General features: G+C 41.0%; 3 protein-coding genes across 3 annotated transcripts; all 3 read left to right on the top strand.

Moving 5' to 3' along the window:
* Positions 1-386: 386 nt before the first annotated feature.
* Positions 387-3,750, top strand: LOC116510767 (protocadherin beta-16-like). The gene is made up of 2 exons (XM_032220414.1): positions 387-2,810; positions 3,745-3,750. Exons 1-2 carry the CDS (start codon positions 387-389, stop codon positions 3,748-3,750), a joined length of 2,430 nt encoding a protein of 809 aa, XP_032076305.1.
* A 9,004-nt stretch (positions 3,751-12,754) lies between these two features.
* Positions 12,755-16,881, top strand: LOC116510766 (protocadherin beta-16-like). Its single transcript, XM_032220413.1, has 2 exons — positions 12,755-15,172; positions 16,756-16,881. The coding sequence occupies exons 1-2, from the start codon at positions 12,755-12,757 to the stop codon at positions 16,879-16,881; spliced, it is 2,544 nt and encodes an 847-aa protein (XP_032076304.1).
* Positions 16,882-17,678: 797 nt separating this feature from the next.
* On the top strand, positions 17,679-23,387 carry LOC116510764 (protocadherin beta-16-like). Its single transcript, XM_032220412.1, has 3 exons — positions 17,679-17,715; positions 20,171-20,216; positions 20,987-23,387. Exons 1-3 carry the CDS (start codon positions 17,679-17,681, stop codon positions 23,385-23,387), a joined length of 2,484 nt encoding a protein of 827 aa, XP_032076303.1.
* Positions 23,388-24,221: the final 834 nt, after the last annotated feature.

The raw sequence follows: 24,221 nt of genomic DNA, 5'->3' as shown, positions 1-24,221 counted from the left end.
AAAGACACCAAGATTGTATAACACTTTGTTCTTTTGAAAAGATGCACACACTATTCTATACACTATAATAAATGCCCTTTTCAAAGGAGTTTCCTAAATTCAGTGCTACATTTTACTTTAAACACAAGGTGGTGCTATTGCACCAAACAGTAAAAAGAGAGATTCGTTTACTTCAGAGTGATCCAGTCATTAGACAAAGGAATCTCAGGACAAAAGGCAACAGCTTTCAATTAAATCTTGAGAAATTTCCGAAGAAAATACTTTAACGTGGATACCAAAAAAATAACTCCTACTGGATTCTGATCACAACTATAATGGAAATTACAGCAGTTGCTTTACAAAGAATCTTATTGAATGTATGACCTTCCCTGAAAGAGGCTGAGAAAATGGAAGCATCTCGTACTAGCAGGCAAGTGGTCTTGTTCTTTATTTCTCTGTGTAGCTCTGGTATGTTGTGTGAACCATTCCGCTATTCAGTGCCTGAGGAGAAGAAAGCTGGGTCAATAGTAGCAAATGTGCTAAAAGATTTGAAAGTGGATGTGAAGGAGCTCTCTGCTCGCAGAGCACAGTTGATTTCTAAGAGCTCCAGGCAGGATTTCCAGCTGGATCCTCATTCTGGGAATATAATACTGAGGGATAAAATTGACCGTGAAGCTTTGTGTGGTCTGAGTGATCCTTGCACTCTATTCTCTGAAATTTTGCTGGAAAATCCTCTTCAATTCTTCAAAATTGAAGTTCAGGTAGAAGATGTCAATGATAATTCCCCTATTTTCCCTCAGAATCAATTCTTTTTTGAAATACCTGAACAGATTCCCATAAATACACGTTTCCCCTTGGAGACAGCCGAAGATTTAGACAAAGGAAAAAATGCTATCCAGAACTACATACTTAGCCCAAGTGAATATTTTAAGCTAGACGTACAAAGTCAAAACAATGGTAGGAAATATGCAGAACTGCTTTTGGCAAAACCATTAGACCGCGAGGTGATCCCTCAGTTTATCCTCATTCTGGAAGCTGTGGATGGAGGGATCCCAAGGAGAACTGGCACAGTACAGATAATTATTGATATTCTGGATACCAATGATAACGTGCCCCAATTTGAACAAGCAGTGTATAAAGTGCAGCTAATGGAAAATAGTCATCCAGGTTCATTGGTTGCTAAAGTTGAAGCCACTGACAAAGACATTGGATCCAATGCTCACATCATTTACACTTTTAGCCAAGCACCAGCAGATGTACTCCGATCATTCAGGTTAAACAATCATACTGGGGAAATTATGCTCGTAGGGAAAATTGATTATGAAGAAAATCATAATTATGAATTCAGCATCAAAGCCACAGATGGAGGAGGATTGTTCGCTTACTGTAAAGTTCTTGTTGACATCGAAGATGAGAATGACAATGCTCCAGAAATAATTGTATCATCCATCACTAATCCTTTACCAGAAAATTCTCCCCCGGAAACACTAGTGGCACTTTTTGGCATCAGAGATCACGACTCCGGAGACAATGGCAGAACTAACTGCAACACTGAGAAAAACCTGCCTTTTATATTAAAACTGACTGAGAACAATTATTACCAGCTTGTGACTCAACAGCCATTGGACAGAGAACAAATGTCACATTATAACATCACCATCACAGCCACCGACCAAGGTTCTCCCAGACTCACTTCAATGACAGTTATTAGCATTCAACTTTCAGACGTCAATGATAACCCTCCAAAGTTTGAAAGAGGTTTCTACAATTTGCACTTACGAGAAAACAACATTCCGGGACTGCTCATTGGATCAGTCCATGCTGTGGATGTGGACACAGAACAGAATGGCAAAGTAACCTACTCTCTTTTGTTTGGAGAGATCAGGGAAGAGCCTGCATCATCTTACATCTCCATCAACTCTGAAACTGGGAATTTATATGCCATTCGATCTATAGATTATGAGGATATACAGGATTTCCAGGTGATGGTGAGGGCTGTAGACAAGGGCTCACCTCCCTTGAGCTCAGAAACGGTGGTCCGAGTTTTTATAACAGATGAAAATGACAATGCCCCCTTCGTCCTCTGCCCCCTTCAGAACAGCACTTCTCCATCAAATGATCTGGTTCCCAGGGGAGCAGAGACAGGCTACCTAGTCACCAAAGTGGTGGCAATGGACAGAGATTCAGGGCAGAATTCTTGGCTTTCCTATCAGTTGCTGAAGGCTACAGATCCGAGTCTCTTCGCTATTGGGACTCAGAATGGGGAGGTGAAAACCATGAGACCGGTGAACATGCGAGACAGTTTCAAACACACTCTTATTGTGGTAGTTAGGGATAATGGGCATCCTCCTCAGTCTGCCTCTGCGACCCTAAGGATTCTTCTAGTGGACGGCTTCTCTGATCCTTACATGAAAATTATGGATAATCCTAAGGAGGAAGTCCCGCAAGAAGGAGATCATACTCTAACACTGTATCTGATTATCTGCTTGGTTGCCATCTCATCCATTTTTCTGCTTTCTGTCACTGTGTTTATTGCAACCAAGTTTCAGAAGCGAAGGAAGTTCATAGGAAGTTCTCATTCCACAGGAAATTTCCCCGGGGGACCAAATTTGCAAGACAAGTGTGTGGATCCTAATACTGGGGCATCTTCCCAGGCCTACAGCTATGAAGTGTGCTTAGCTGATGGGTCTCTGAGCAGTGAGTTTAAATTCCTTAGGCCTTTCTTTCCTGTTTTTACTATGGAGCATCAAAAAACTCTGCTGAATCCACAGATTCGTAATGATTGCCAGGATCTTCCTAATCAATTGGAGGAAAGAGAGCACATATCCCAGGTGAGAATAATTATCAATGGAAGCACATTATAAATCTATATGGTTTGAATAATTCAGAAATTATTAATTTCTAAAAATAAAAGATTGTCTATTAATGTACGTTGCTGTGAATTTCCAGAAAACTTGTTTGTTTAGGGTAATGTACTGGAAAATTTATATCGGTTTTACATGTATTTCAGTTTCTATATGGGTATTTATCCTGTGTTGTAATTGTACTAAATGTAATTTGGTAGGTGAGAAACTTATCAAATATATACTGCCTTAAAAGAAAATCATACAATTCTCTCAGAAGGAAACAATTTGCAAAGTTTTTCAAATTTGGAAGCTTCAGCTGACGCAGTGTTCAGTGTCATGGGCAATTCTTGTGGCCTGAACAATGGCCCATGTAATACCATTGCTCTGCAATCTGCATTGGCTGCCTGTCTGCTTCTGGGTCCCATTCAAGGTCTTGTTAATCACTTTTAAAGCTTTTCACGGCATGGTTATTTGAGGGACCATCTTATCCCACTGGGATTGGCCCATCCCACCCGTGCTAGCAGAGGAGGCCCTGTCATTGTGCGAGCCCTGTCTGCCTTTTCTGCTCTTGCATCTGTCCTCTGGAACATCTTGCCCCCTGGTGTGAAGTCAGCCCCAACCCTCCTATCCACAAGGGCCTGAAGAACTGACTCTACCAGTAAGCTTGGGGCCCCAATAGGGGAGCATCACAGTGGAGGTGGTTGATTGATTGATTAACAACAGATTCCACCTCCCCACATCGTGTTTGTGGATATTAATTGATGTTTTTAATATTTTTACTTTAATTATTTTATTTTATTTCTGTTTTTATTTCTAATTCTCTTTTTATTTTCTCTGATTGTAACCCACCAAGTATTATCTTGTATTAAGACAGGTGGCTAATAATTTTTCTTTCTTTCTTATAATCCCTTTATTCCAGGTGTAATTGGGGGTGGAGTTGGGGTGACTGAATGAGCGTTTACTGGCTAGATTCCCTTCTTGATGCCTACACAGAGTTTACAGTAGATATTTTCTCTTTGTGCCCTGATAAAGAAACATCTGTCACTGACTAGGGCTGAACTCTCAACCTTCCCAATTGGAGGCAAGAATCTTCACCTCTAGGCCACGATACCGCTTCAATAAATTTTATAAATAAACAATAAAATTTGGCAGAGGGGTTGAATGGGAGTTTGAACAAAAGAATATGGACTGAGTGAAAAACTATTTAAATAAAATTTCATCATATTGATTAGAAACTAAAGGTTTTATTATGTAGCTCATGATCAAGGCTTGATCTGATTGGTGGAGAGTGCTACAAGTGATTAAATGCTTAAGTGGGTCAGGATTTGGGGAACTATATATTAAAGACTTCCAGAAACATTAAAAACAAATTGAAGGAAAGAAGGAAACAAATACCTCAAAGGAACACCACTGAAATTGCTAAAGAAGGGTTATGAAATAGCTGAAGGGTTGCATAATGTAGAGGTGGCCAGTGAAAATCAATCAATTTATCTAAAAAGGTTAAATCATGGCAACTGTACCAAAGTCTATTAAAATTGACACATTTCATTACTCATTCAAATAACTTCTTTAGTCAGGATGAAAATGTTGGGTAGGCAGAGAATTATTGGACTGAACAAACTCTTGCCGTATGGTCTACAGGAGATTTCTGTTCAAAATAAATCGAATAGAGCTGGAAGGGATCTTCTAGTCTAACCCTCTGCTCAAGCAGGAGACCGTACACCGTTTCAGACAAGTGACTATCCAGTTTCTTCTTAAAAACTTCCAGTGATGAAGCATCCACAATTTCTGATGGCAATCTCACATCTTTCTAGCTTACCACGAAGTAGATTGTGATGTACTTTGCCAAATACTTTACTGAAATCTAAGTATACTTTATCTACAGCATTTCGCTGGTCTACTAACTTAATCACTTTGTCAAAGAATGAAATAAGATTGGTTTGGCATGGTCTGTTTTTAACAAACCCATGCTGGCTTCTAGTTTAACGATTTGTTTTTAGAAGTTTGCAGATGTTTTTTGATTATCTTTTCCAGTAGTGTCCAAGTACATTGTCCAATTATGAGATGGTCTTTTGTTATGAGAATGATCCATCTCTTTCTCAAGCACCTGCAGCAATGACCTTGCTGGCTCCATGCTCTCGTGATCTTTGCAAACATTCTCCACATTCCATTTCCTTCCCACTAGTTCACTGGGAAATTGAAAAGCATTACGTTTGAAAGAAGCAAAATGGTTCAATCTTGACACCAATTTCCATAGGTACAAACCTATATCATACAAGGCAAATCTCTAAGGTAACCCTACCTAACCCTAGCCCTCCTCCCCTTTCTCGCTCTCTCCTTCTCCCTTACATGCACATACACACCCAAAGTAGGAAGGCATAATAAGAAAAAAGAGAACAGAACAGAAATAGAATTCTTTATTGGTCAAGTATGAATTTATCTCTTGGACATAAGCTCTCAAGAGTACATGCAAACAACAAAGTGATAACTCAGAGATGATAAATCATAAGGTACAATCATAAATAATAAGATATGAACAATTGATAAATCATAATATACCAATAGCATCTGAAACATCCATACAAAAATATATCTGATAATAACAGAATAACAGACTTGGAACGGACCTTGTAGGCCACCTAGTCCAACCTTCTGCCCAAGCAGAGAGATCCAACCTAAGCAAACTAAGGATAAATTTTATGACAGTGAAAACAATTAATCAAATGTAGCAGTTTGCCTCCCCAAGTTGTAGGTGCCCCATCACTGCAGGTTTCAAGAAAAAAAGTAGACATCTATTTGTAACAGAATAACAGAGATGCAAAGGGACTTTGTCCATAACTGTCAAACTGGTGACCCATGGGTCGAATGCGTCACATGCAGGCCACACCCAATCTAGCTCCGTGAAGGGAAAAAACACTGCTAAATGTCACACGATGCCGCGACTTGCCCATGTTATAGTCCAGTAATGGTGAACCTTTTTCACCTCGGGTGCCAAAAGCACACGCCCGTGTGCTATCACGCGCACTTGCGTGACAACCACTCTAATTTAATGCCCCCTCCGCACTGTGCCTCCTACATATGTGCACATGATACTCCCCCCCCTGCTGCCCCATGCATGCACACACGGTTTTCTTGGAGCCTGGGGAGGGTGAAAACAGCCTCCCCCGCCCACCCAGAGGCCGTCCAGAGGGGAGAAATGGCCCATTTTCCAACTTCCAGTGGACCCGGTCTGACCGTTTTTTGCCCTCCCCAGGCTCCAGAGGCTTTCTAGGAGCCTGGGCAGGGCGAAAAACAGCCCAACACACAAACCAGAAGTTCTGGAGCAGACTTCCGGCTTGTCCGTTGGGCCATTTTTCTCCCTCCAGAAGCTTCAGGAAGCTTCTCTGAAGCCTCCGGAGGGCGAAAAACAGCCCAAAACACAAACTGGAAACCCGTTCCCAAACTGACATGCCCTCAGAAATGTGCCATAGGTTCGCCATCACAGTTCTCGTCTAACCCAATGCACAAGCAGGAGACTATACTATTTGAGACAAAAGTCCATTCGATCTCTTTTTTAAAGCCTCCATGAAGAGGCACCCACAATTTTCCGAAGTTCCACTGGTTTATTATTCTCACTGTCAGGAAATTTCTCCTTTGTTCAACTGGCTTCCCTCCTTGATTAGTTTCCAAACATTTCTTTTTGTCTTGCTTTCTGATGCTTTGGAAAATAGGTTGATTCCTTCTTCTTTGTGGCAGCCCCTTAAATATTGTAACACTGCTATCTTGTCTCCCCTTGTCCTTTTCACTAGATTAGATATACTCAATTCCTGCAGCCGTTCTTCATATGTTTTAGCCTCCAGCCACTAAATCATCTTTGTTGCCCTTTTCTGCACTTCGTCCAAAGTCTCAGTATATTTTTTATATTGTGGTGACCAAAACTAGATGAAGTATTCCAAGTGTGGTCAGAACAGAACAGAATAATAGAGTTGGAAGGGACATTGTAGGTCATCTAGTCCACCCCCCTGCCCAAGCAGCAGATCCCAACCCATTTCTGACAGATGGCAGTCCAGTCTCTTCTTTGAAAGCTTCCAGTGATGAAGCTCCCACAACTTCTGAAGGCAAGCTTTCCCATTGGTTGATTGTTCTCACTGTCAGAAAATTTCTCCTTATTTCTATGTTGAATCTCTCCTTGATCAGTTTCCATCTATTATTCCTTGACTGGCCTTCAGGTGCTTTGGAAAACAGGCTGACCCCCTCCTCTCTGTGACAGCCCATTAAATATTGGAACACTGCTATCATGTCTCTCCTGGTTCTTCTCTTCACTAGACTAGCCATGCCCAGTTCCTGTAACTGTTTTTAATACGTTTTAGACTCCAGTCCTCTAACTATCTGTGTTGCTCTTCTCTGCACTCTTTCTAGAGTATCGACACCCTTTTATAGTGTATTGACCAAAACTGGATTCAGTATTCTAGGTGTGGTCTTACTAGTATTAGTACATCATGTGATCTTGATTGAATGCCTCTGTTAATGCAGTTTTGGATTGCATTGGCTTTTTTGGCTGCCGCCGCACACTTTTAGTTCATATTTCATTGATTGTCCATTGACTCTAAGTGTCCATAAAAGTGATACTGCCATTCAATTGGGAGGAGGAGGGCCTTGGGGTCAATTTATTGGCAGTACCTGTGACAACTGATATTTTACAACTGATTTCCTGGCGCCGGTTTGAGGTTTGAGATCCCATCCCCTTTTGGGGAATGTTTATGATGGCTGTGTGGGATGTTTTACTTTAATGCCTAATGGAAGATAGCCATGGGAATGTATTTTTATTTGGCTCTCAGGGCAGTTGATAAAGGAAACATCTGCACAGTTGTGTATTGGCTACAATCTGCATTCTAACAAATAGGAGGGGTCACTATTACTTTAATTCTACTTGCATTGCCTAAAGGGATTCAGATGTTGCTTTGCCTTTAACGGCTTCCATTCTTCTTAATTAAAGGTTCCTTTTGAAATAATCCGTTTCAATAGTTTCAACTTTCTTAATTTGGGAGGGGAGCCCCTACACTAAGATCCCTCTCACAGTTACTGCTATTAAGCCTGGTTTCACACAATCTATATTTGTACTTTTGGTTTTTCTTGTTTAAATATAAGACTTTACTTTTCTCTACATTGAATTTCATTTTGTTAGATAGGAAGCATTATAAAGCAGTACTAAACTTCACATGATCTTTGTTCTAGCTCTCTCTTAATGTAGCCTAGGATTATATTGGCTATTTTGGTGGCTGCAAAAAATTGCTGGCTCATATTTAAATAACTGTCCATGAGGATTCCAAGATACTTCTTGCAGTTACTGCTATTGAGCCAGGTTTCACCTATTGTGTACCTGTACATTTGTTTTTTCTATCACACATTTTTCTAGCTTCTCCAAAAATAGTTGTGGTCTACTTTATTAAATCTTTTACTAAAATCAAAATACACTATGTCCATGGCATTTCACCAATCCACTAATCAGTTTGTCAAAGAATGAAATAAGATTTATTTGGCCTACTACTGGGTCAGAATTAAAGAAGGGGATGAATGGGAGACTACTTTTAATTGCTCCCTAGGATGTTTCCAGTTTAACATGCTTCCATTTGGACTACAGGGAGCCCTCACTGTGTTTATGTAGCTGATAAATGAGGTTCTCCATGAATACCTATATAAGGGGGTTTTGGTATACCTTGATGACATATTAATTTACACCAAGACAAAAGCAGAACACATGAAGTTGGTCAGAGCAGTCCTGAACAAAGTCCAAGCAGCCAAACTGTACACTAAAGTGTCCAAATGTGAGTTCCACAAGGACAAGACAGATAAACTTAGGGTACCAAATATCCCATGAGGGGGGTGGAGATGGACCCATATAAAGTGAGGTGGTGCTAGACGCCCCCACATGAGGAAACAATTGCAGAGTTTCCTTGGCTTTGCCAACTTTTACAGGCAATTCATTCTGTTGTTTGCCCAGATTACCCGCCTTATCACTAACTTGTTGAAAACAAAGACAAGCTGTCAGTCGCTGCTTCACTACTTGCTTTCGGCTGTCATTGAAATGGGGAGGGGGAGGCATGGTATTTGGGAGGGGAAGTTTTAAGTATAGGAGTGATTGTTAAAAGCGAGTTTTGTTCTCACCATCTACTGCACATGCTGCAGATAGTGGATTTGCCCGCCAAGGCCAACTGTCCGGCATACCAACCTGATGATACTTTTTGAAGATGGAACCGACATGACACTTGAGGGTTGTGTGGATTGGACTATGGGATGGGGTTACCAGGGGGAAGGAGTTGGGTCACATATTGATATCTATGATTACACACGCTTTTGCCTCAGATCTTGCTTTGCTTAGCTGCTATCTACTCATAACCAGTAAAAGTACAAAATGGAGTTGAGTGGTTTCTTTCTTGGTTACTGGGGGAGGCTGGCTTGACATTAAGCAAGATCTCAGTTTCGCACTCATCCCGCAGCTAACACCTTCCAAGGGGAGTGTAAAAAAATCCCAAACTTTCAAAAGAATGTCCCACCCAGGCAGCGAGGACGGCATGGGAGAGGCTGCATCCTCGTGCCCTTTGGAAACGGAGCAAATGGCTGGACTACACTTGGAATAACAATCCGTCTGCCCCAGGTGGTCGTTGGAAATGGGACAGAAGTATGACCCTGAGGAAATTCTGGTTGGAGTTACCACAAGGCGATATCTGCGACCAGCAGCTGCTTGGCAGGATGCCGATGAGGAGAACCTTATGATATCCCAGGCTATGAAACTCTTTGAAGAGGCTTGGGAGAGGCAACACTTACGTGAGAGCGGTCCTGAAAGAGAGGCTGATCACCCAGAAACAGAGGAGAGAACTGCAGGGACCCTGTTCTGACCAAGGGGGGCCGGGGAAGCAAACAATGGAGCTGATCAGGATGGAGAAGTCCCGGCCTCAGCAGCAGCAGCTGCGGAAGCCATTCCAAAAGGGGGAGGGCCCCCCGCAGATGCCGGATGGCTACGTTCCTCCGCTTGGTGTGAAATTTGGTGGGGAATCAAAAGACCTAGGTTTTTTCTTGGTTCAGGTGTGGAATTTCATGCAACAATTTGGAGAGGACTTCCCCACGGAAGAAGCCAGGGTTCCAGCACTAATGGAACAAGTGAAAGGCAGCAGGGAAAAACTAGAGTTGCTTAATTCTTTCTCTGCATCTGTCTTCACGCAAAAGAAAAAAAATAACCCAACCCACCAAAAACATGTCAGAGTATGTTCATAGACTGGAATAGACATGGCAACCAGTCAGCCAAGGGGACTGTTTGGATAAGCATAGTAACGGGTCACCCAATGAGGGCTGTTTGAAAAACTGAAAGCGTATTTTCTATGTGAGCAACACGGAGGCAGCTAGAAGCCAGGGTGTGGTTCAGTCTGTATCTCTGTGTGTGTGGTGAGCTCAAATAAACTTGTCTGCTGCTCTGAACTGGAACTCTTCTCCTCTGCTTGTGTTTTGCTTCTTTTTGCTACCACGTTGGAAAACCTACTTTTGGTATTGTATATTACTTCATGTGTTATATTATATATAAAGAGAAATTAATGAATCTTACTGAATCAGTTACCTGTGTGTGCTTTCTGGATGTGATTGCTGCAACAAACTCTGACAAAACAGAATCATAAAGGACAGACAAGTAATACAAATTAAAATAGGCAAGAAAATGGTAAGAGAATACTTGATCATGCTAGAAAGTTAAATTCACCAGGACCAGATGGATTATATCATCACTGTTAGTACCACTTTATAATGCCTTGGTAAGGCCACAGTTGGAATTCTGCATCCAGTTTTTGTTGCCACAATATAAAAAAGATGTTGAGACACTGGAAAGAGTGCTGAGAAGATCAACAAAGATGATTAAGGGCCTGGAGGTTAAATCATTTGAAAAATGGATGCAGGAATTGGGTATGTCTAGTCTACTGAAAAGAAGGACTGTGGGGGGGGACGACGACATGATAGTAGTATTCCAGTATTTCAGAGTTGCCACAAAGAAGAGAGGGGTCAACCCATTTTCCAAAGCACCAGAAGGCACAACAAGAAACAATGGATGGAAACTAATCAAGAAGAGAAGCAACCTGGAACTAAGGAGAAACTTCCTAACTGTGAAAACAATTAACCATTGGAAGAGGTTGCCTTCAGAAGCTGTGGGTGCTCCATCACTGGAAGTTTTTAAGAAGAGTTTAGACAACCATCGGTTTGAAATGGTATAGGGTCACTTGCTTGGGTTGGACTAGAAGACCTCCAAGATCCCTTCTAACTCTGCTTTTCAGTTAGCTTTCAAGTATGACCAGTATATTTAGTATAAGCAATTAATTCCAAACAGATGGTCATAAACATCACTACCAGGAACATTTTTCCTGGTGTAGTTTGAAAGTAATTGTCAGACCTGGCCCAGCTTCATCCCTTGGGAAAGAAACACTCTTGACTCAGTTGGTAGCAAAAAGGTTACTTTTACTAAAAGCCAAGTGGTTACAATAAAAAAAGTCAGAACTAAGAGTTTGTGTGTGAAGATTCCCAAGTTAACTTTCCCTTCTCCGGTCCACCCCTGTTATCTCCCCATTGTCCAGTCCTATTCAGAGAAGATGCTTTGGTAACGATTAGGTAGATGGATGGGTGTTGCATTCCATTCCCTGGTCTGCAGCCTTGGGATCTCTCAGAATGGCATGAAGACGGCTTTCGGTTTCCCCCATCTCCCCACAGCTCCATCCCTCCATGGCTAATGACAGATTGGCATCTAAGAAAGCACTAGGTGTGAGCGGAGGATGGCAGCTCTAACAGTAATCTTCCTTCTACTGCGTAATCTTGACCATTGTGGCTGCAGTATTTTACTTCTTTAAGGGATAACCTCAGTAGGGAATGGGCTACGTCTGAATCCTGTTCCCTAGAGAAATGATGAAAGAGTAGAACCTCTCTCCCCTCCTCCTATTTCACCTTCCAATCTCCCATATTTCCATAAGGGCAAACCTGTATCATACAAGGCAAATCTCTAAGTTATTTTACCCATGATGGTTAATGTATAAGTTATTATACTGCAAAAGGACTAACAAAAAATGGATTTTTTTGTTTTAAATCTGTTTACAAGTGCTGTAAACAGATTTAAAGGACACCAAGAAAGGAATGTAAGAAACATTTTTCCTCTGAGACAGTAACATGGAAAGGTGATCATAAGCTAATCTTTCTCTCTGATGCCTAGGAAGAAGGCAAAAGATTCCCAAAAACTTTTCAAGAAAACTGTAAGGGCAGTTGACAGGAGCATGATTCAAAGCCCCCCCCCCCTCTCCCAAATGGGACAACAAGCAACAGCAAAAAAATTGTAGAAGGATGTTGTCACTGGTAATCCAAACTGAATACCTTGAAAGATGTTGCCAAGGGGCCTCAAAGCAGAAAAGATTTCCTTACACAGATTTAAACTTGATATCCTTGGGTGCACAGCAGAAGCCACCTAAAGGGTCACTATATGCCCACAGTCATTCAGAACTCAACTGCGAAAGGACTGGATTACAGTCTTTATCAATAACTTTGATTTTTTGTGCAGATTGTCACGCTGTTTCTTTTTCTATATAATTAAACAGTTAATGAGATAATCTGCTGGGTAGGGTAGCTAGTGGACAGATAAAAATGGATTCAATGTGTTCCTGAATCTAAACCATGCAGATAGAATTTTTGCCTAGTTCACCACATGGTGGCGATATTAACAAAGAAATTTTGTTCTGCTTGCTCAGAATTAGGGGAAACAGTAATACAAAACTGAACAAAAGGAATCTGACTCTGGCAGGGAAATGTTGCAGATTATAAGATGGCAAAAGACTGAACAATTAAATAGGGTTTGAACAATTAAATCACAAAGGAAGGAAAGAAAAACTGAATTTTGGGGCAGAATTTGAGCCTACAAGGAAGGGACTGGAATCATGGAGAATTGCTTTTGGAAAAGGCAAGGTCTGTATATCCTTCTCTCTTTCTCATTCCTTAGAGTAATGTGTGCTTCAATTCGCTTTTCTGTCCCTGAAGAAAAGAAAAAGGGGTTTCTGGTGGCTAATGTGCTGAAGGAATTGAAACTGAAAACAGGGGAGCTTACCACACGCAAAGCACATTTAGTTGCTGAGGGCACTCAGGAATACTTCCACCTTGATATTCAAACTGGGAATCTGTTGACTAATGATAAAATAGACAGAGAAGCTTTATGTGGCCAGAATGTTCCTTGTCTACTTCTTTCTCAGCTTGTTTTAGAAAACCCCTTAGATATCTTTAATATTGAAATCAAGATAGAAGATGTGAATGACAATGCACCCAATTTTTGGAAAAACAATGTTAAGATGGACATTGCTGAAAATATTCCAATAAATATGATATTTCCCTTAGAATTAGCTCAGGATGATGACTTGGGTAATAATAGCATCCAAAATTACATTCTCAGTCCTAATGAGCATTTTCAGCTTGAAGTACAAAAGAATGAAGATAGAAAAGACAATATATACCTTGTTTTGAAGAAAACATTAGATAGGGAGAGGATGCCACATCTTGAATTGATTCTAATGGCTATTGATGGAGGAGTTCCAAAGAAAACTGGCACAGTTCAAATTAATATTAATGTTCTGGATCATAATGATAACATTCCTCTATTTAGTAAGTCTGAATATAAGGCAAGAATAAAGGAGAATCTCCCTAAGGGCACTCCTGTGATTAAGGTGGAAGCTACAGATCTGGATTTGGGTTCAAATGCGCAAATCCTCTACTCGTTCCATCAGGTGCCTGAAAGAATAAACAATTTGTTTCATTTAAATAAAATTACTGGTGAAGTAACTGTTTGTGGACAGATTGATTATGAGAAAGAAAAGAGCTACAGCATGAGCATCAGAGCAACAGATGGAGGGGGTCTTTCAGGGCACTGCAATATACTCATAGAGGTTGAAGATGAGAATGACAATCCCCCAGAAGTGTCTATCATATCTCTGATCAGCACTTTAAAGGAGGATTCTCCTCTGGACACAATGGTGGCCCTCTTCAATGTGAGAGACCAAGACTCTGGAGACAACAGCAAAACGTCCTGCTCCGTGCCGATGAAACTCCCTTTTGTGCTGAAAGCCACCACAAACAACTTTTATCAGCTTGTGCTCCAAAGTCCCCTAGACAGAGAGACAGTCACTGAATACAACATCACCATCACTGCCATTGATTGGGGAGCTCCTAGGCTCACTTCCACAAGATTGATTAATGTTCAGATCTCCGATGTCAATGATAATTCTCCCGTTTTTGAAAAGTCTTCATATGACATGCAAATCAGGGAGAATAATATTCCAGGCTTGCTCATTGGCTCAGTCCATGCTCTGGATGTGGACACAATGCTGAATGCTAAAGTGAATTACATAGTTCTGCCTGGGAAGGGTGATGGCATGGTGACTTCTTACATCTCAATCAACTCTGAAACTGGAAACATGTATGCCCTCCGATCCCTGGACTATGAGCAGATAAGAGGCTTCAGAGTCACTGTGAGGGCATCTGATGGTGGTTCTCCTTCCCTGAGCTCAGAAGTGATTGTCCGAATCCACATCATAGATGAGAATGACAACGCTCCCTTCTTCCTGTATCCCCTCCAGAACAACACATCCCCATGCAATGAGCTGCTTCCCAAGTCAGCCGAGGCCGGCTATCTGGTCACCAAGGTGGTTGCAGTGGACGCAGATTCTGGCCAAAACTCCTGGCTTTCCTATGAATTGCTGAAGGCCACAGACCCAGCCCTTTTCAGCATAGGAGCGCAGAATGGGGAAGTGAAAACCAGGAGAGTCCTGAATGAGCGAGACACAAGTAAGCAGAGGCTGGTGATACTGGTCAGAGACAACGGCCTTCCTCCACAGACCAGCACAACGTTGCTTAATGTTCTTCTTGTGGATGGCTTTTCGGATCCCTTCCTGAGGAGGGTGGATGTCAGTGTGCAAGAACCAGAAGAAGATAAAACCTTGACCAAGTATCTGGTGATCTGCTTGGCTGCAGTCTCCTTTGTGTTCCTGGTCTGCATTGTTGTGTTTATTGTGGTCAAAATCTTCAAGAAGGACACCCAAAGCCAATTTCCTACTACTCATCCTCACTTCCCACCTGCCAGTTCTGATACTCCAGGGAACTGTGCTGATTCACAGAATGGGTCGCTTTCCAGGACTTACCGTTATGATGTTTGTTTGACTGGTGGATCCTTAAGTAGCGAGTTCCGATTTCTCAGGCCTCTCTTTCCTGTCTTTTCAATGGGAGATGTTAACGTCCCAGGGAACAGTAATATTTCTGCAGGCATCCAAGATACTTCTGAGCAGGTTGCAGTAAATGGCGCAAAGAAAGAGGTGAGGAAAAACATGCAATTAATTCAGCCTCTTCCTATTCATTCTCCCTCTATTCCTTTTGCTCTATCAGTTATTCTTGAACTAAATGCTTATTTATTTATTAATGAAACAGGTAATTTTACTTTAATTTTAGTTGAGAACATAGATCACAATTCTTTTATAGGTAATCCTTGGCTAACAGCTATTCCTTTAGCAAAGATTTATATTATAATGCGCTGAGTGGTCGTTACGACCAATCCTAGAAGTTCCACCTGTCCCAGTCATTTGATTGCGATGTGGGCACTCGGCAGCCAGATCACACATAGGATGGCCCTGCATCCCATGATCACGTGGCCACAATCTGTAACCTTTGGCACAGGTTTCCCACAAACAGTTTCAATGAGGAATCTGGCAGGCAGGGTTGCAAACTGCTCAGGTAAATCTTACCCCGCCACATGTATTTCCCCAGCCTCTCTGCAGTCATGTTGCACCTCGCCAATCACTCATACACCTTTGCACCCTCTCCCCAGGCTTCATTGTGCTCACACTGTGTATCCTGGCCTTTGTACTCTTGTGCATCCTCCTCTACCCAGCAACATCCACTCCAAGCCCTGTTGTGCTCACACTGAGCCTTCCTTGCCAATTACTAAGCCCCTTTAAACCTCACTGCAATCATACTGATTTTCCCCAGCCAGAGGTGCACCCTCCCTCACATAGCAGTAGGAACCCCAAGCCCTGGCATGCCTTTCTGGCCACCTGTGCACCTCTCCACTCCCTCTCCAACTGAGCAGTAGCCACTTCCCTCTATGCTGGCCAGCTTCTGAGCAGCCTAGACATCTCTCAGCTTCCCTACTGATTTTGGTTGTTGGCAGGAAGTTGCAAAAGGTGATTTTCACTTGTTATTGCTAAGTGATATAATCACATGATTTATGAATGCATTGCTTAATGGCAGAAATGCCAGTCCCAACTGCTGTCATATTTTGAGGATTCCCTATACATTGATTTATACTTTATTCAAATATTTTAAACAATGATTTGCAATGGCTGACAGTTTAAAATTGAACATGGTTTGGTCTACTAATTTCCAAAATTTAATCACTATATCACAGGAGTTCTCTTTGTGGTAATGCAGTGACCATTGTGGATTCTGCAGTTAGAGCAAGGTGTTAGGCCCTGAGTAAATGTTGATAGTACTATCATTTTGTCATTTTGCCTTCTATATTCCTTTAAATTTCTCTGAGTTGCAATCCAGTTTGAGAAACTATGAAGTCCTAGTGGGAAACCCATTGTAAGTTAACCTTAGTCCTTTGGAACAGTACATGCCATCCAGTGTGGGATTCCAAATCTTTTCCTACCAGTTCTGTGAGAGAGCGCTTCGTACACGCATGCAGCACTCAAAGACCAGCCTTGGTGAAAGCGCTGGTTAGCCGAACTGTCTTTTTAGCTTGGCTGAGGTGCAGAAATCTGCTCTGCCATGTAAATCAACTGAGCTAAAAAAACAAGGGAATATAGGACAGGGAATGATGGAAGCGGGGGGGGGGGGCAGGGCCAGCCAGAGGCAGTATTTGCCGGTTCTCTGAACTACTCAAAATTTCTGCTACCAGTTCGCCAAAACCAGTTCAAACCAGCTAAATACCACCTCTGATGCCATCTTGGAAGGCACAACTTTTCATTGCTCTTGTGTCTCTACGCTCTACTCCCAAGGAGGTTTAATCCAATTTCCACACTGACAGACTGGATTTGGAGAAAATAGCATGCGGTTTGTAAATGTACATGATTAGTATCAAGTTTGAGAAGGATCAGAGCAGAGTCAGAGAATATTTATTTGTTTTTTTAAATAAACAAGGGGCCAAGATTCAATTTCTGATCATGATTGAGTATAAATTTATGATTTATTTAATATTTGCTCATACAAACACAATAGTAGCTGTGTTTGGAAGTAGGAATAGAGGATGGGCAAACAATGGATTGTTAAGTTGCATTAGCCATACATTTTTCAGAAACATTTCTATTTTGTTTTGGGGAAGGTTCCATTTATTTACTACCTGCTTGATCTCACGGTTCTAAGTTTATCTATAAACTATAATAGTCTAACAGACTGAATAAAGTTTTATAGTTCCTGGATATCAGAAGCATCAATAAAAAATGGAACCAGCTAATAACATTGTCTAAAATTGAAGGATCATATTAATATTGATTGATTTCACAATCAGTCAAATGTTTAGATTGAGTTTGGCATTTATATCCACCTATCAAGTCCTTCCAAAAGATCTGGGTTAGGTAGATGTTGATTTTTAATGATGTTAAAAGTATCATTGCGGGATGTAAAGCTGCAGTCAGATCCCTAACTGCCATTCAATTGGGAGGAGGGGGGCCTTGGAGTCAATTTATTAGCAGTTCCTGTGAAAACTGATATTTTACAACAGATTTCCTGACACCGAAGTGCCTTGAGATTTGCTAACCTTTTGGGGAATGTTTATGATGGCCATGTGGGACGGTTCACTATAATGTCTAATGGAAGATAACCATGGGAATGTATGATTATCCGGTTCTCAGGGCAGCTGGTAAAGGAACCACCTTCACACTTGTGTATTGGCTAAAATCTGCATTCTGACTAATGGGAGGGGTCTCTATTGCTTTAATTCTACTTGCCTTGCCTAAGGGGATTTAGATGTTGCTTTGAACTGAATGTTTTCACTTCTACTTAATAAAAGCTTCCTTTTGAAAGACTTCATTGCAAGAGACCTCACTTTCTTAAGCTAGAAGGAGAGAAAATACTTACAGTTGCCTTGACTGATGATAACTTTTTCAATGCCCATGATTTTCAAGTGATGCTCTAACTATTTTACGATTCCAACCAAGGGGTCTATTATATTGGTACCTTTGCTTTCTTTTCCCACAGTTGTTCTATTTCTATTTACAGTCCTTTGCATTTTGTTATCTTCTCCAGTTCTTTCTCTTGTATTCTGGTATCTTCAAGTACTGCCACATCCACTATCCTGGTGGTGTTGTTGTTTTTTGTCTTTCTTAAAAACAATTATTAAGTCTCAGATGTTATGTGGCAAGTTCTTGTCTATTTGAATTCTAAAATCTCAGGGCACTTTATTTCCCTATGGAATTAAAATGGTTTTCACCATTTTTCCCCTATTGGTGGTGAGGGTGGAACATTGCTTGAACCCAAATTTCATTGCAATGTCTTGATCTTATATATGGACAGAATTGAACAATGATTCTATTTCAGATAGTGCTTTTCCATCCAGCTTCATATCACCCATGTAAAGGAAATGAGATAGTCTGGCAGATATTTTGGATGTTTGATAACTATGAGTTTGAAATTTTAATTTCAAATTTGAAATCGGTTCTCACTAACAGAAGACTAGCTCACTTCAAACGGCCGGTTTCAAAGAATAAAATATGGTTTGATAGAAATTATGTGCAACTAAAAAGGATATATAATATGGAGTACAGGAAAAGTAAAAATGCCCTTTTTGAGGATCACACTCACTGCTTAAAACAGTTGAAAGCACAATATAAGACCCTTCTAAAAGAAAAGAAAAGTGTGGTTCTGAAGGAGTCTTGCCATAGACTAATTACACCAGTCAGAACAAAAAATACATCCCTTTTTTGGTATATTACCAGAAGATTGGGGAAACCTCCCCCTACTCCCAACTAATCAGGTACTGATTCATGCCTGGGAAGAATATTTTATATTTATATTTATATTATATATTTATACATAGAACCTGACTATGTAACCAAGGAGATCCAAATTAGTTTGGACCAAACTCCTTACTGGCCCCCTGTTACACCAGAAGAGATAGCCCGGTTGATCGGAGCCCTCAAGGCTAATAAGGCACCTGCTAATGCTGATAATGTCCTGCCAGAAATAATCAAAAAGAACACTAGTTGGTGGGCTCCACTTTTAGCATCTCTGTTTACATTTATCGATAAAACGGCCCATATGCCAAGAGTTTGGGGAGTAGCAATTATCATACAAATTTATTAAAAAGGTAATAGAAATGACCCAGACAATTATAGACGCATTAGTCTTCTGAGTGTTATTAGTAAACTGTATGCCAAACACCTAAACTATAAACTTCAGGATTGGCTGATTTCAGTGGGATAATCAAAGACAAACAATTTGGTTTTAGAGAAGGAAGATCAGCAGTGGATCACACCTTGGTACTCAACCATCTAGTACAAAAATACATGTATAGTGTTGACTGACAATTTCCCCTCCCCGTAGAAACAGGCAATAAATCACAAGCTGGGTGCTTATGGGCTCTCACCAGAATTCTTAATGTCCCTAGGCTTTGAACAAGCAAAGCAAGTAGAAATCAATAGAATGAAGGACATGGAGTTCCAAGAAGAACTAAATAGGTTGTCTCTTCACAGTACGGACAGAATCAAACAGGTTGTGTGGGAATCGGCAAGATATCTAAATGATCTGATCTTCCCAAAACAAAGAATAGCTTTCTTCAGAGCCAGATTTAACATTCTTCCTTCAGCACTCCTCCAGGGCAGGTATAAGAGAACTCCAATAGCAGAATGGGTGTGTAAAGGAGAAGATGAAGATATCTCACATGTTTTATTGTACTGTGAGCTATACAGAGTTCATAGGTCTGCATACATTCTCCCCTTACTAGGGAGATGCCAGGGAGGGCAGACAATTTTTATGTAGACTTTCTCCCCCAGGACTCACGTCCCTCTACCACGCAAGCAGTGGCAAAATTCTGTGTTGCTGCAATGTCCACAAGAAAAACAATGGTTACAGAATTATAGCTGTCATCTTGTACCAATTATTTGGACATAGCTCTAACAATGTCTGGACGATTATATTTACTCCCATACTTATTGGCTTTTCACCCACGTAAACCAGGGCGTGACCTGAACAGTTTGAGAGCATCTATGTTATTATCCACTTTTAATGTCATTACTTTTTAAATATATTTTAATGTCAGTAATTTTTAATATATTGTAAAAAGTAATGTCTATTGCTGCTTTTTGACCATTATAAAGATACATTGTTGGTATTGTTATTATTATTGTTGTTGTTATTATTACTGTTATTATTACTGTTATTATTATTACTGTTATCATTATTATTATTAAACTTCTGAAAGGAAATATGAAATGTCTAGATATGAGTGGCAGTGAAAATCATGATTGTTTCCAAATATAACCTATATGGTCATTACAAACTTATGACAAGAAAAGGTGCAAGTAAAAATAAAACACACAAGTGATATTCCTCATATTCTTGTATTTACGGTACTTTATACACACATTCATATCACAACCATATCAAAAATTATAGCTCTTATATTTTGGGAGAAATCTTTTTTTTCTCAAATTGAAAGTTATTAATATATTATTTTAATATGACAAAAGACACCAAGATTGTATAACATTTTGTTCCTTTGAAAAGATGCACACACTATTCTATACACTACAGTAAATGTCCTCTTCAAAGGAGTTTCCTAAATTCAGTGCTACATTTTACTTTAAACACAAGGTGGTGCTATTGCACCAAACAGTAAAAAAGAGAGATTCGTTTACTTCAGAGTGATCCAGTCATTAGACAAAGGAATCTCAGGACAAAAGGCAACAGCTTTCGATTAAATCTTAAGAAGTTTCCGAAGAAAATACTCTAGTGTGGATACCAAAAAAAACCAAAACCTCCTACTGGATTCTGATCACAACTATAATGGAAATTACAGCAGTTGCTTTACAAAGAATCTTACTGAACATATGACCTTCCCTGAAAGAGGCTGAGAAAATGGAAGCATCTCGTACTAGCAGGCAAGTGGTCTTGTTCTTTATTTCTCTATGTAGCTCTGGTATGTTGTGTGAACCATTCCACTATTCAGTGCCTGAGGAGAAGAAAGCTGGGTCAATAGTAGCAAATGTGCTAAAAGATTTGAAAGTGGATGTGAAGGAGCTCTCTGCTCGCAGAGCACAGTTGATTTCTAAGAGCTCCAGGCAGGATTTCCAGCTGGATCCTCATTCTGGGAATATAATATTGAGGGATAAAATTGACCGCGAAGCTTTGTGTGGTCTGAGTGATCCTTGCACTCTATTCTCTGAAATTTTGCTGGAAAATCCTCTTCAATTCTTCAAAATTGAAATTCAGGTAGAAGATGTCAATGATAATTCCCCTATTTTCCCTCAGAATCAATTCCTTTTTGAAATACCTGAACAGACGCCTATAAATGCACGTTTCCCCTTGGAGACAGCCCACGATTTAGACAAAGGAAAAAATGCTATCCAGAACTACATACTTAGCCCAAGCGAATATTTTAAGCTGGACGTACAAAGTCAAAACGATGGCAGCAAATATGCAGAGCTGCTTTTGGCAAAACCATTAGACCGCGAGGTGATCCCTCAGTTTATCCTCACTCTGGAAGCTGTGGATGGAGGGATCCCGAGGAGAACTGGCACAGCGCAGATAATTATTGATATTCTGGATAACAATGATAATGTTCCCCAATTTGAACAAGAAGTGTATAAAGTGCAGCTAATGGAAAATAGTCATCCAGGTTCATTGGTTGCTAAAGTTGAAGCCACCGACAAAGACATTGGATCCAATGCTCACATCATTTACACTTTTAGCCAAGCACCAGCAGATGTACTCCGATCATTCAGGTTAAACAATCATACTGGGGAAATTATGCTCGTAGGGAAAATTGATTATGAAATAAACAGTAAATATCAACTCAGGATCAAAGCCACAGATGGAGGAGGATTGTCCGCTTACTGTAAAGTTCTTATTGACATTGAAGATGAGAATGATAATGCTCCAGAAATAATTGTATCATCCATCACTAATCCTTTACCTGAAAATTCTCCCCCAGAAACACTGGTGGCACTTTTTAGCATCAGAGATCAAGACTCCGGAGACAATGGCAGAACTAACTGCAACACTGAGAAAAACCTGCCTTTTATGTTAAAACGGACTGAGAACAATTATTACCAACTTGTGACTCAACAGCCATTGGACAGAGAACAAATGTCACATTATAACATCACCATCACAGCCACCGACCAAGGTTCTCCCAGACTCACTTCAATGACAGTTATTAGCATTCAACTTTCAGACGTCAATGATAACCCTCCAAAGTTTGAAAGAGGTTTCTACAATTTGCACTTACGAGAAAACAACATTCCGGGACTGCTCATTGGATCAGTCCATGCTGTGGATGTGGACACAGAACAGAATGGCAAAGTAACCTACTCTCTTTTGTTTGGAGAGATCAGGGAAGATCCTGCACCATCTTACATCTCTATCAACTCTGAAACTGGGAACTTGTATGCCATACGATCTATAGATTATGAGGATATACAGGATTTCCAGGTGATGGTGAGGGCTGTAGACAAGGGCTCACCTCCCTTGAGCTCAGAAACAGTGGTCCGAGTTCTTATCATAGATGAAAATGACAATGCCCCCTTCGTCCTCTGCCCCCTTCAGAACAGCACTTCTCCATCAAATGATCTGGTTCCCAGGGGAGCAGAGACAGGCTACCTAGTCACCAAAGTGGTGGCAGTGGACAGAGATTCAGGGCAGAATTCTTGGCTTTCCTATCAGTTGCTGAAGGCTACAGATCCGAGTCTCTTCGCTATTGGGACTCAGAATGGGGAGGTGAAAACCATGAGACCGGTGAACATCCGAGACAGTTTCAAACACACTCTTATTGTGGTAGTTAGGGATAATGGGCATCCTCTTCAGTCTGCCTCTGCGACCCTAAGGATTCTTCTAGTGGACGGCTTCTCTGATCCTTACATGAAAATTATGGATAATCCTAAGGACGAAGTCCCGCAAGAGGGAGATCATACTCTAACACTATATTTGATTATCTGCTTGGTTGTCATCTCGTCCATTTTTCTGCTTTCTGTCACTGTGTTTATTGCAACCAAGTTTCAGAAGCGAAGGAAGTTCATAGGAAGTTCTCATTCCGCAGGGATTTTCCCTGGGGGACCAAATTTGCAAGACAAGTGTGTGGATCCTAATACTGGGGCATCTTCCCAGGCCTACAGCTATGAAGTGTGCTTAGCTGATGGGTCTCTGAGCAGTGAGTTTAAATTCCTTAGGCCTTTCTTTCCTGTTTTTACTATGGAGCATCAAAAAACTCTGCTGAATCCACAGATTCGTAATGATTGCCAGGATCTTCCTAATCAATTGGAGGAAAGAGAGCATATATCCCAGGTGAGAATAATTATTAATGGAGGTAAATTATAAATCTATATGGCTTGAGTAACTCAGAAATTATTAATTTCCAGAAATAAAAGATTGTTTATTAATGTACGTTGCTGTGAATTTCCAGAAAACTAGATTGTTTAGGGTAATGGACTGAGAAATTTGTATTGGTTTTACATGTATTTTAGTTTCTATATGGGTATTTATCCTGTGTTGTAATTGTACTAAATGTACTTTGGTAGGTGAAAAAACTATCAAATATATACTGCCTTAAAAGAAAATCATGCAATTCTCCCAGAAAGAAACAATTTGCAAAGTTTTTCAAATTTGGAAGCTTTAGCTGATGCAGTGTTCAGTGTCATGGGCAATTCTTGTGGCCTGAACAATGGCCCATGTAATACCACTGCTCCACAATCTGCATTGGCTGCCTCTCTGCTTCTGGGTCCCATTCAAGGTATTGTTAATCACTTTTAAAGCCTTTCACGGCATGGTTATTTGAGGGACCATCTTATCCAGGGGTGGGTTGGAACGGGGCCGGCGGTGTCCTCGTGCATGCGTGCGGTGCACGCATGCGTACTAGCGCCTGTGCGATGCTCCAGCTGCTCCTGGAGGATTGCCAGGTGCTGTATGCGTTCTGCGCATGCGTGGAAGCGCACAACTCGTCAAAACCGGGTAAGAAACGCGGGCAGGCGGGTGGGTCCTTCGGCGTTCCCGGAAGTTACTTACTTCCGGGTTCGCCGACCAACCGGTTCGCAGGGACCGCCGCGAACCGCCTGAAACCCACCCCTGATCTTATCCTACTAGGATTGGTCCATCCCACCCATGCCAGCAGGGGAGGCCCTGTCATTGTGCGAGCCCTGTCTGCCTTTTCTGCTC

Source organism: Thamnophis elegans, chromosome 6, assembly GCF_009769535.1.
Source record: "Thamnophis elegans isolate rThaEle1 chromosome 6, rThaEle1.pri, whole genome shotgun sequence".
NCBI lineage: Eukaryota > Metazoa > Chordata > Lepidosauria > Squamata > Colubridae > Thamnophis > Thamnophis elegans.
The sequence above is the reverse complement of the archived record's forward strand: the minus strand, read 5'-3'. Positions and strand labels throughout refer to the sequence as shown.